At 42.5% G+C, this 13,064-nt stretch overlaps 1 protein-coding gene across 3 annotated transcripts in view; it reads left to right on the plus strand.

Moving 5' to 3' along the window:
- Positions 1 to 4,444: 4,444 nt before the first annotated feature.
- The window catches only part of DOCK9 (dedicator of cytokinesis 9), a 116,453-nt gene continuing 107,833 nt past the window's right edge, over positions 4,445 to 13,064 (plus strand). For all 3 annotated transcript variants that reach the window (XM_010728651.4, XM_085215578.1, XM_085215579.1), the window contains exon 1: positions 4,445 to 4,922. In XM_010728651.4, the coding sequence (XP_010726953.2) occupies positions 4,485 to 4,922 (438 nt within the window). In that variant the 5' untranslated portion in view covers positions 4,445 to 4,484. The remainder of the gene's footprint in view (positions 4,923 to 13,064) is intronic.

The raw sequence follows: 13,064 nt of genomic DNA on the forward strand, positions 1-13,064 counted from the left end.
TTCTCCATCACTACTGAGCAAATTTTTCTGTATTGTACTGAACTTGCATAGGAATTTATCTATATAGAAATCCAATTACACAGCTGGCAGTCAGCCAGGGCATGAGAGTTAACACCACCTTAGTTTTAAGAAAAAGAGGCTGTGTTTATGTAGTGTATCACTGTAGAGAAAGATTTAGTCACCTGTGTTAATCCTTCAGTACTGCCACTGAACATTAGAAGTATAACTGTAAAAAAATGAGCTTCTAGAGTTGCACCGGAATGGACAATAAGTTCAATGTGCATTTACTTGATCCTTCCTCAAGTTTCTGTTGGCGGGCTTGCAATAATAAGTTTGAAACACAAAGTTCCACTGAAAAGGATGACATCATCTCACAAAGCTGGTAATGATGCAAATAACTTTAGGAACAGTAACATGCTGCCAACACTTTACTGAGAAACTTCCACTGAGTCTTCTTGCCCTTTGCCACACAATATACCCACCTTTCCAGGTAAGGCCTAACGCTGCTTTTTACAAGCAACAGAGGCACACAAACATACATTTATGCTCTTTCTTATGAATACAATCAAAGAAAATATCAAAGACATTTACAATAGCCAGTTCCAGGCATTTGAAATTAAGATGAATAAAAGATTTTGTAGACCTAAGTACACCGTCTGATAAAAATTATGTTATCTTAAGAACAGCTCTTCTGTGTTCCATGGGTTTATCAGTATTCCATAATCAAAGTAATATCAAAATGTGTTTGTACATTTCTGCACATACTCTTCAGCACACTTATGTTCCAAAGGAAAAAAAGAGGGACTAGAAGTTGCTATTCAGAATTATGTGTGAGCTGCCTGCATAACATTTGGGAAGGATAGATTAGCTGCATCTAGCAGAAAGTCAGTCTTAGCCAGATGCAGAAGAAAAACCCACTTCATTATGCCTTTCGGGCACTGGAAGAATTTTAAAAAGGAGCTCAAATGAACACACTCGAGCACATGGTTGAATGGGTTAGTATGTTCGAAGATGCTAAGAAAGCCATCCATTAGCAGCATTATCTTACTTTAATTTTACAAGTATACAGAACTAGTAGCTCATTTAAAGTAAAATACTGTCAAAATGCAGCTGTTTATACTTTTGTCTTTGAGAGCACAAAAAAAAAAAAAAAAGAAGAAATCCAGAGATTTTATGATCCAGTTCTAAGTTGTTTATTATCTGTAAAACATCCAGACTGTCTGTATATCTAACGCTTAGTGAGTACTCCCATACCACCTCTTTTCTTTTAGCACTTTCTCTGACTACATCATTTGTTGTGATTTGGTGGCCATTAGCTTGTCAGCTCTTTTCTTTTCTTATTTGAATGGATGTGAAGACCAGAAAGCCTATTATGATCATCTAGCTCAACCTCCATAGCAATTTAAGCCAAGAAATTTTATAAAGTGAACTTTGCTTTGAGTCCATAATTTGAGGGATGATGATGAGCCCAGGATTTAGATAAAACACTGCATCTTAATTTGGAATTTGAGAGATAGAGTTTAGTGGATCCTTAGGGATATTGTACCAAACAATTCTTCTTGAGGCTAAAATAAAAGGATCTTATGCTTATGCTAAATTAGTATAATTTCACCTGCCAGTTACTGGTTCTCACTGTCATCTCATCTGACAGATTTAAGAGCCTCTTAATATTCAAAATCCTCTTCTCCTGCAAATCCTAGTACATTATGATCAAGTTTTTGTAAGCTTAGCAGATGCTTCTTCAGTCTCTCACTGCAAGGCAGATTTTCATGGCTTTTACAATTTGTCACTTATTTGTATTGAAATGTGGTACCAGTAGATCTGAAACAGTTTGAGGAATGCCACGTTTGAGAGTGTTACTACTATTTTGTAATATTCCTCTGCTTCTATAGCCAAGTTTTGTGCATTAAACTTTTTGAGCAGATCATAAGCATACAAAAGCAGCATTATAATTTAATTCAAAATATCATTTGCATTAAAATAAATGGTTTGTTAAGACCTATTTACACCATACATCCTCCCCTCCAAAAGCAGACTCTGTTTCAAAAGTATCATCTCACTGTATATGTTTACTGCTCCATCTATGTTGTTGCATCTTCAAACTTCTATCAAGGAATATTTTGTGTTTTCTTTACATAAACTAATGAAGACAATGAATAGCACTAAAACAAAGTCAAAGCCTAAACAGGCCTGCATTCAGTTGTTATTGTCAAGATATAATACATCTTAGAGAGATCTGCTGGCTAATTTTGTTTATTCAGATAAATAACTGTTGTATAGAATCATAGAATCATTAAAATTGGAGAAGATCTCTAAGACCATCAAGTCCAACCATCAAGTCCAACCATCAGTCCATCCCCACCATGTCCACTAACCCATGTCACTTGGTGCCACGTCTCCATCTTTCATGGGCAGCCTGTTCCAGTGCTTGAGTTATTGTAGATTTTGTATAAAAGTGTTTTTAAATAGAATATTGTACAGCACAATGTCTTCATAGCAGCTCAAAATCTGTATTTACTTTGCAAGGCAAAACACTGATCACAGTAGGAGACAGGCCTAAAGTCCAGTAAATCCTGCTGGTAGTAGATACTCAACAGTTCTTGAATTCTTACATGTGAATCATGCATCCAACTTCCCAAAATTTGGCCAAAGATCCTCATTATGTTATTTTAGATCTAATAATCTCTTACTTTACATTTTTTAATAGGCACAAAATAAGTTTATTTCTCTGATTTCTGGAACTAACTCAGATAGGTTGATTATCACTTTGAATGTTCAGAATCTTTGTATAATTATGGAATATTATTTAGTTGGTCCTGAAGGTTTAAATTGTTTTACCTTTATCTGTTGCTACTTAGCATCCTTCTTAGACAATGATTAAGGAATGTGCAATTAGATACGCAAAGTATAGTTGCATTATTCAGCTGTCTATTAAATAAAGAAAAGAAATGCTTTTCATAGAATCATAGAATGGCCTGGGTTGAAAAGGACCACAATGATCACCTAGTTTCAACCCCCCTGCTATGCGCAGGGTCACCAACCACCAGACCAGGCTGCCCAGAGCCTCATCCAGCCTGGCCTTGAATGCCTCCAGGGATGGGCATCCACAGCCTCCTTGGGCAGCCTGTTCCAGTGTGTCACCACCCTCTGTGTGAAAAACTTCCTCCTAATATCTAACTTAAACCTCCCCTGTCTCAGTTTAAAACCATTCCCTCTTGTCCTGTCACTGTAAACAGACTTTCCACTTTCTATCTTCGACTAAATGCATTCAACTGGGAAAAAAAAAAAAAAAATTGATGACTGTGGAAATGTCATCTTTGGGTATCCTGTATTCTGTTCCTGAATAAGTTACCAATCTTTTAGTTAGTTTTCTGTTAGTTTTCTTACTTATGTTTACATATACAAATATCATTTAAAGTTCTCCGTAGATTTGGAAAACCATCTCTCTTCTACCAAAGCTGCGCAGTACACATAGGAAATATATAAAAAACTGTGATTCAATTATGCCACTTTTCATTGAAACCATTGTAAGTTCAGTAGATGAGTCATCTTTTTTTTTTTTTTTTTTTTTTTGTCAGAATTGGGGCTTATCCGATTGCTTTGACAGTAACATATTTTATTTTGGAAAAAGGTCATCTATTATTTATATAAAATCCAAGGCATGTTTACTTGCGAGGGTTGGAAATCTAGCTGTAGCCCAGAGACTGAGGCAGAAAATAAAGCCTGATGATCCTAAGCTAGCTCATTCCTGTTACCTCAGGTAAACCTTCACAGAGCTGCTCACCCACAGCTGCGTTCAGTCCGTGTCCCACCACTACCCGATCCCCCGATGTATCAGCTTAAACACTGCCTCATAAACGCAACAGCTCGTGGATTTGTGAAACGAGGGCAGACAAACATCATTAATTCAGACGGTACGGGTAAGGTGATTGACTTGTCCGCCCCTCCGCGCTGTCTGCCCGCCTTTCAGAAGCGTACACAGTAATACTGGGTGGCGACACAGCCTGCAGAGCTGTGCAGAGCTACAGAAAGCAGAGCTCGGGCGTTAGGACGGAGCGGCGTCCTGGACGGCGAAGCCGGGGAAGGCCCATCGCTGAAAGAAGGGCTCGGTGCAGAACAGCGGTTTGAGCTCCCGTTCAAAGCCGCTGCGCGGGCTGCAGCAGCCGCAGGACTGCACGCATCTGAATGAACCCAGGAGGCGCGCAACGTCCGCGCACACCGTGAGCGCGGGACAAGGACCCCGGTAGCTACACGAGAACAGGGGACCGCACTGCGGTGGGCGCCGTGCAGCGCTCACAGCACTGCCTTAACCCAGCCGAGACCCGGCTGCACTCACAGGGCCACCTCTATCCCCGCGCCACCTCCCCCCGCCGCCGTTCCGCCGCACCGCCCGCCCACAGGGGCGGTGCCCGCTCGCAGGGGCGGCAACTTCCGCCTCCCGTCAGCCCCGCCCCTCACCTCGGCCTCAGCTACGCGCTGAGCCAATGAGGGTGGGGAGTCTCGGCGGGCAGGTAACCGGCCGCCCAATCGCAAAGCCGCCCCAGGGACAGGTGGGGGCGGGGCCCGGGCGCGCCGCGCCAATCGGTCTCGGCGGCGGCGGCGCCCCGTCGCCCCCGCCCGGCGGGCTCGGAGGTGGGAGCGCAGCGCGCGCCGGCCCGGCCGGGGGGCGGGGCTACCTGACAGGAGCGGCGACACCCCCCGGCGGGGCTCGCGCGCCCCAACAGCCGCCGCACGCGGGGCCGCTCGGCGGCCGGGCTTACAGGGGAGCGGAACGGGACGAACCGGCGACGGCAGCAGCAGCCGCAGCCATGGCACTGGCGGCCCCGGAGACTCGCAAGTTCACGCGGGCGCTGAGCAAGCCCGGCACGGCGGCCGAGCTGCGGCAGAGCGTCTCGGAAGTGGTGCGCGGCTCCGTCCTGGTGGTGAGCGCGGCGCGGCACCGGGGGCTGCGGGCGGGGGAAACCGCGGCGCGGCCTCCGAGAAAGAGGCGGGCGGCGGCCCCGGGGCGGGGATGGGGCCTCGGGTCCCTGCGGGGCGCGGGGGGGGTCCGCGGGAGGAGGCGGCGGTGACGGCGGGCACTGCCGGGCGCTGCCTTCCTGCCGGCTCCTCCCCGGGCAGCGCCGGCGGGGGGCCCCGCCCGGTAACCTGCCGCCCCGCCGCCCGCCCCGCTGCTTCCCGTTGTTATTTTGTGCCTTTTGTTTCGCGAGGAACGGGGCAGTGTCCGAGATGCGGACGGAGGCCTCCTGCCGTCTTCCACCTGCGGGACGGCTGCGGCTCGCAGCTCGCCTCTTTCCCAGCGCTCTCGCGGCCGGGCGAATGGTGCAAAAGTCATTCTTTCCGTCCTAACGCCTCGCAATTAGAGCACTTTGTTGTTGTTGTCGCGTTTGGTGTCTCGCCTCGTGCGGAAGGATGGCAGGAATCAACTGAGCGTGCTGGGCGTCCCTCCTGCCTGCGCCGTGCTCGCTGCTGCACGGTTTGCTGCATTAATTTAACCTGAAGTGCTGAGCAAGGTTGGGCAGAGCTTCTCGTAGGGCTCTCCTTCGCGCTGTGCGTTTGTTCTCCGCGTGGTCCTGTTGTCTCCCTGTCCTACTGAACGTTTCAGTAAGCTCTGAACGCTGTGTAAGTAGAGAGATTTCGGTGCTGGGATGCCGGAAGCTGTTTTGCCTCGTTAATGCCAAGCGTGGTCTTTGCTTCTCTGTACTGGTTGTCAGAACATACGGCTTCTCCTCTCACGTGTACAGATCTAAGACAGGGCTGCGTGCTGCAGCTGTAATTTAAAGGCGTACTTTATGAAAATGATGGCTCTGGAATTAAATTCCTCTTTATATAACTGTGGTTTGAGGACTGTATAACACAGGTGTTAATAGGAACAGTTCACCGTCCGCCTGAGTGACAGCTTTTCACCAAACATGTGTACATGCACCGAACATCTACTTGACATTAACACTTCAACTCTTTCCTGGAGAGATAGGGATGAGGAGGGGAGCATGAAGGGGATTCAGGTATGAGGTATGTCACGATAGAAGTAAAGTTGCTCTCACAATACTCAGCAACCTTTACCTGCCTTCCCTCCCCCAGTAAAGCATCCCTTTTGCCTCCGTCCTTTGGATGTGTTTTCCTGAGTTCACTTATAATTGGTGTCATTGAGATGAGTTGGAAAACATTTTCCTCGTTCTTTTATTTCCTCAACTTGATCAAATACGTCAAGTGATGTTATTCATTAATATTCAAAGTATTTTTGCCACAGCAGATTATTCTGCAGAATTCTGAAGAGCTGAAAGAAGTGAAGCTAAGTGGAATACTGGCTCAGTCTTGCTTTGTAGAAGGTCTTCCCTCACTGTTTTTGAAAGCGAAACTAATGACTTACCAATCAGGACAAGTTTGTGATCCTTTTCTGTTAGCTTGGCATGCAGAGCAACATCCCTGTCTGTCTCAGCCTTGTGCTGAAGCTCACCCTCCTGTGCCAGCGATGTTGCCCCTGCTGTTACGTCCTCCCTGCTATCACACCCTTTACTTGATTACTGAATTCCTCCTCACGTGATGCTTAAATTGTGTAATAAAAGCCTACTGATCCCAACTGTTCCTTTATGAGTTAATTTTTGAATTTGCTGTAATTTTTTATAGGGCATTGTGATGTTTAGAATGAAATTGTACTTTTTTTTTCTTTGAAAAGGAGTTTAGGGTAGTCCCATTCTATACTTTAAATTATTAAAAATAAGAAATACTTACTTCTCTAAGTTGACTGGCTTCTGGGCTGACAGAATTCCTGGCTTTTATTATGAGAAAAGTTTCTTAGGCTGATGTGATAGACACGGGATTCTTAGCTGTATTGAAATGTTTGTGGAAGGTTCTATTCAGATCTGTTGCTTTAAAGACCCACTTTTTTTTTTTTTCTCTAATCTGCCTCACAAGCTCTTTGGTAGAGCACCCCCCAAGGATTTTCTGAACTGGGTTGTCTACTAAACATTGCTCAGCATTAGTAACTAATGTGATCTTACTGTCATCACTTGGTTCATGGACAAATTCTGAAGCTTTCCAATACTGTAAAAATACTGAAACTGTTTTCCCTTGGCTGGGCTTGCAGTGAGGGTTCTGGAGGTAGGAAGGAATGAATTCAAGCTTGCAGTTCATGGTGATCGTCTGCCCAGATGTGTACAACCAAATACTGCTTCAGATTGTACATCTCTGCAGCAGGATGTGCTGAGAAGTGACACAAGTCATGCCATTATTATTTGCAGTAGGAGACAGAAGATAATTGCTAATACTTGTAAAATTGTGTAGATTCTTGTCTTTTTATTGTAGCTTCTAGTTAACAAGCCCATCTGTTTTTGCCATCAAAAATGTCTGTCTTGCACTGTTTTAAATAAAAGGCATCTTCCATGTTTAAATGAGGCTTACCAGATAGCATTTCTGAAACATGCTTATCTTCTCCGCTGTATAAATGTTCCTAGAATCATATTCATGAAAGAGGATTGAAAACAGTGTTATCAGTATCATATTATAGTATGACATATCTTATATTTTCTTATTGCTTTTCATTGGAGCTGAACGTCAGCGAATTTCAGCCAATTGATAGACTATATAGCCTGACTGAATAGTAAGCAGATGTGGTTGGCCAAGCTAGTTTTAATCAGAATGAAACAAGCTATCTTGGCAACTTTTAAGATCTCATACATTCTTTTTCTTTGTTTTACTTTTCTGAACCAACAGGTATGGTTTAGTTGGCACAGTTGCAAATGTTATTATTTGTCTATCAACTTCTCATTGTCTATGGCACATAAGATATATATTGATTGTCTGGATTCTGTTTTTGCTATTTTCAGCACATTAGCATGCTTGCTTAACATGATTTTCTTGTACAATGCCACTGTTTTGACTAACTTATTTTGACTTACGCTGCGTGACTTCATGTTGGTGCCTTTGGCCATCCAAATACATCTGTGTTTCGGGAGGAGTATGAGGGTGAAAAGTCTGTTTCTAAAACTAGCAGTCTTATCAAGAGCAGATTTCAATGCAATTTTAGCCTTATGGTAACTGGCAGTGATCTCTTTAAGTGGTACTGTGTTACCTAAAACATGGTAGAGAAGTGGAGTTTGGTGTCTCATTCAGTGAAATGATAATGATAAATTATTGTAGTGACAAAGTAGGTGTTGTACCTTATCCTAAATTAACCTTCCATTTAAAGATGGATGAACAAGCAACTAGGAGAATGGTATGCCAGGTTGGCTCTTCTTTTGTCAAGTTAACAGTAAAATGCCCTTATCGTGTATGCAGATAACTAAAAGATCTACATGTACCAAATAACTTGGTAAATGTTTCCCCTATAGAAAAATCAACGTTATACACACTGGAGATATGGGGAAAATGGTATGAAATTTAAGCGATCCCCAGATCATCTTCTGCAGTTCTTCTTGACTTAATACAAAGTAGGTTTGAGTGTTTGAAGGCTGAAATAATCACTTTGGGGCTTTATATGTAACTTTAAGTACCGGGTAGAGGCCTTAAGTTCTAAAAGTCTTGCAGAAAGTCAGCTTCTCAGATGTAGAAGAAAGTCAGTATATCCTAAAAACAGTGCTTGGATCTCCAAAACAACGCTTGGATCAACAATCAGAGGAGGTTTGTTGTTGTTTGGTTGCTCTTTGTTTTAAGGAGGCTTATACTAGACTTGAACACAATTTCAACTCTGACTTCACAATCCTGATCTTTTCTACATTATTACTATGCTTTAACATGCTGCTTCTCCAAGAGCACTGTTACTTGGAGGATTGTGCAGTATTCATTTTGGCTTGGTATTTTTTGTCTGATTTGTGTATCCTTTCATATGTCCTGTACACAGAGAGGGTTTGTGTGCTTTTCTGCAGTGTTTGCTCTGTGTACGGTGAATGGAGTATTTGAAACCTCATCAATGGTGAGATTTTTAGCTGCAGTTGTGTAGAAAGAAGTAGTTCCCTCTTTCCTTAAAGCAAGCCAGCAACTGAGAAAGTGATATGGAATGCTGGAGGGATGCTGATACAGAGAGCAGGGACTGGAACAGTTGATGGATGCTGTAAAGGTGGAAACGTGGATAAAGCTTTGAGTTTGGAATGTGAAATTAAATACGTAACAATTTTGGAAGAAGTACTTTGTTATGAATGGGTGAGTGAAAGCAAAGAGATGAGAGCTGACACTGAGGATTTTCAAAGAAAAACAGTTGCTGGCTGTTCAGCATCATCCCAAGGCATCTCAGCCTGAAGGATCTGGATGTGAATTGTAGTGCTTAGTATCTGAACTGTTGAACTCTGGGGCGGAGGGTAGGAGGGGAAGATGATGCTCAAACCTGAATAGGTGGTTTTAGTTTATAGCATGCACCACTTACATTTCCTTAAGGAAATAAAAATTGGCAGAGTACGTGATCTTTGTGATAAATATGCTAATTTTACTTCAGCAAAGTGCTTGTGAAAACCTTTTCAATTGGATGCAAAGCAGTAGTAATGGAATGGTTGTTTCTGGCAAGTCTGGTACTGCTAAGAGGAGTTGTTGGGTATGAGACATTTTTGTGGTTGGGAAGATTCAGAGGCTGGGCTATAGCACTAAAGTTTCTATTAATAAATACCTTAGGACTTGCATAAATTTTAAATGTCAGTAAGCCTGTTCAGAAAGAAATTGTGAGGGGAAAAATTGTTGTATGAACAAAAATATAATTCAGTGGCAGCAGATCATTCTTGTTAGCTATGCCTGATTTCTTAATATTTTTTTTTCTAGAGTTTTTCCTAGCCCAGGGATAAGGATAATTGTTTGAGATAGGAGTAAATGCTTTAAAAACTGTTGTTTCTAATACAGCAAACATCAGGTGTACAGCAGTGGCAGATGGCTATGGTGGCAACAGCTCATGCAGGACAGAACACTACAGAGTTTTTCTTCTCCCCCTCCTACTAATGCCCCTAAAAGCCCAAGCAGGATCACATGTTTGTATCTCAATAGCAGTGTAACTTCTCACACCTGAAATAAAACTTGGGAATTCCACAGCTCTGATTATTTTTCCCCACGTTAAACATCTTATGCAGTAAACTTAAAACATTATGTCCAGCTTAAAGCCATGTGTTTGCTTATACTGCATTGTGACCTATGCCAATGTCTCAAAAAGGTCTATAATTGCTAGTTCTGAAAACTGCACCTTTAATATCAACTGTTTATTGTTACTGCACAGGTGTCATTGCCCAAATTACTGTTAGGTGTACATGGCTATTGAGGTGATTGATCACTTGCCTCTGAGTAGTGCCTGAGATTAGATAACCATCACCTGAATGCACTTGCATACGAAACTCAATTATTGGTGGATTTGACCACGACCATACCTGATATTGTGTTTTTGAAGTAGATTTAAGACTAATTCATGCAAAATTCACACACTTGCTTTAAAAAATAATAATAAAGAAAAGGTACTGGTAACTCATGGAAGCTAATAAGAGAGAATTGTTTTTCAGATAGCAGAAAGTTTGGGTGCATCGTTCTGAGAAATGCATTGCATGTATTGCTTTTACTTTGAATTTCTGTAAATACTGAGAGGGGGATTGGTGCTAGTGGCTCACTGTTGAGTGTCTCATCTTCATCACTGGGATCCAAGAAACTGAAATTTGTGATGGAGTTAGAAGAATTTACTTAATGTACTGATGTTGAAAATACGGCGTATAAAAAAATGTATGTAAATCCCTCTTTCTAGTATTTAGTTCTGGTTTTGAGGTCAAATGATCTTGGGTACATTACTTGATCTGGTATTGAAGGCAAAGCTCCATTTGAGAGAAGGATAAGACAGATTCATTCTTCTTTGTCTCTCCACGTTCCCCTTAGAGCATCTGTGGCCATCAAAAGCATTAATTATACAAAGCGTAAAATGCATAAAGCTGCAGAAGTAATCTATGTATTACACAATGCTCTTCTCATTGAAAGATTTTGGAAATAGCATCCCTAAAGATGAGAAGATACTCTAATTATTCCAAGCATGTAAACTTATCTGAGACCTTCATACAGAGGATAGGCAGGTGAGTGGGGGAAGGATTGCTTTCTGTCTTACTCCAAAGGCACTGGTGTATGTAGATGATTAAGTTTAAGACACTGTGAAATAATCTTAGGTCTTGTATCGTGAGAGTGCTGTGGGGTTTATTTTTTCCTGTAGAAGTACATCGAGTTATTCTGGTGAGAATGAAAGTGAGCATGTATTAACTCCAGAATAGAAATTTCCTGTACTATTAAAAACGAAACAAACAAATGGAAAAACAGTCTTAAGGGCCATGAAAACAATTTGCTTTGCTTCATGTGTGAAACAATGACCAGGATTTCATTGGTACAATGGACTGTGCTTGGGAAAATGGTATATGAAGCATCCAGAGGTGTTCAGAAAGTTGAGCAGAAGCTCTGAAGGGGGTTTTTATGAAGAAAACCTGCTTGGAGAGCAAACATTTGGTAAAAGAAATCCAACATCTGTAGCAGATACTGTTGCTGCTTGTTGAAAGAAATACCAGCTTTGCTGCAGACACATTAAGAAAAAAAAAACTCAATCTGACTGCAGGGGCGGGAAGTGGGATTCTTTGTGTAAAGATGAGTTAGCGAATCTGTTAGAGCACTTTGTCATCCCCTCCCCTCTGACTGATGATTCAGGTATGAAAGGAGGAATGGGAAATTAAGATTATTGTCTTTGTGCATTCTGCTGCTGGCTTCAAAGATTGCTGCCTGCCTTGGAGGCTCTGGCAGTTAAAGTGGGAAAAACTAGAAAGACGTGACTAAGAACCCTTGTGGGAAACTTTGTGGATCTCACACCTCAGACTGGTGAGACTAATGTGTTCCTACTTGGGCAGGGTTTGGACCAGGTGACTTCAGGCAGCCTGTTCCAACTTCAGCCATCTCGTGTCTCCGTTCTGTAAACTTATGCTTTATTTTAGGTGGTGCTGTCAACCTGATGCTACTGATGGGTATCCAGAGCAAAAAGAAGGCAGCAAGAAAGATAACTCCAGGGGCGTGGCGGGGAGCGATGCCATCTTTCTCTCACACTTTTGTGTACTTGGTCTAAGATGTTAGATTGCTTTTTAAGAACAAATTAACCTTAGCTCTGCGTCCCAAGGAACCAAGCAGATTGCAGACTGATTCAGATTGGTGTATGTGGTGGTGTCGGTATGTATCCAAACCTCAGCTGGAATTCTACTTCGAAGTCACTGGGCCCAGGCCAGCCTTTGGTTTGGGGCCTTCTCTGAAGGAGAGGAGAAAAAAAAAAAAAAAAAGCCATTTGTATTCCAGGACCAACTGGAATTTCTTTCTGCTCACCATCAGAAGGAAAGGATATCAGGTGGTTTAAGAGATAGATTTGTTATTTAGCCCTTTCAATATTGTTGTATCCAAAAAGAGCAGTTCTGGATAATTTTTCTGTCTGAGACAATATTGTTGATACCAGTAGTTTAAGGAATGTGAATTTCATAATTCTGAGAAAATCAAGGAAAAAAAATTACTTTTTCTTTTTCTTCTCCATACTTGGTAGTACTCTGGAAAAGTTTCTTCTTCTAATAATCTTAGAAAAGAATACTACAAAATAAAAAATATGGGACAAAAACACCAGTAATACTAACACCCCATTCTTCCAAAGGTTTGAAACTTCAGGGATCAAGTTTGTGTATAAACAATGTTACAGTCCTTACCAGCTGAAATTAAATAGTCCCTTTTGTAGTTTCTTCTACTAAGAAACATAGTTATTCACACAGTGGGAGTATTGAGTGACTGGACATGGAGTTGTTGGAGGAGGGCCATGAAGATAATCAGAGGGCTGGAGCACCTCCCCTGTGAGGACAGGCTGAGAGAGCTGGGGCTCTTTAGTCTGGAGACGAGAAGGCTCTGAGGAGACCTTATAGATGCCTTCCAGTACCTGAAGGGGCCTACAGGAATCCTGGGGAGGGACTTCTTAGGTGGGCAAGTAATGTCAGGACAAGGGGAATATGGCTTTAAACTGGAAGAGAGTAGATATAGATTAAATATTAGGAAGACATTCTTTACTGTGAGGGTGGTGAGACAGTGAAACAGGTTGCCCAGCGAGGCTGTGGATG

This window comes from Meleagris gallopavo, chromosome 1 (genome assembly GCF_905368555.1).
Source record: "Meleagris gallopavo chromosome 1, MGAL_WU_HG_1.1, whole genome shotgun sequence".
Taxonomy (NCBI): domain Eukaryota; kingdom Metazoa; phylum Chordata; class Aves; order Galliformes; family Phasianidae; genus Meleagris; species Meleagris gallopavo.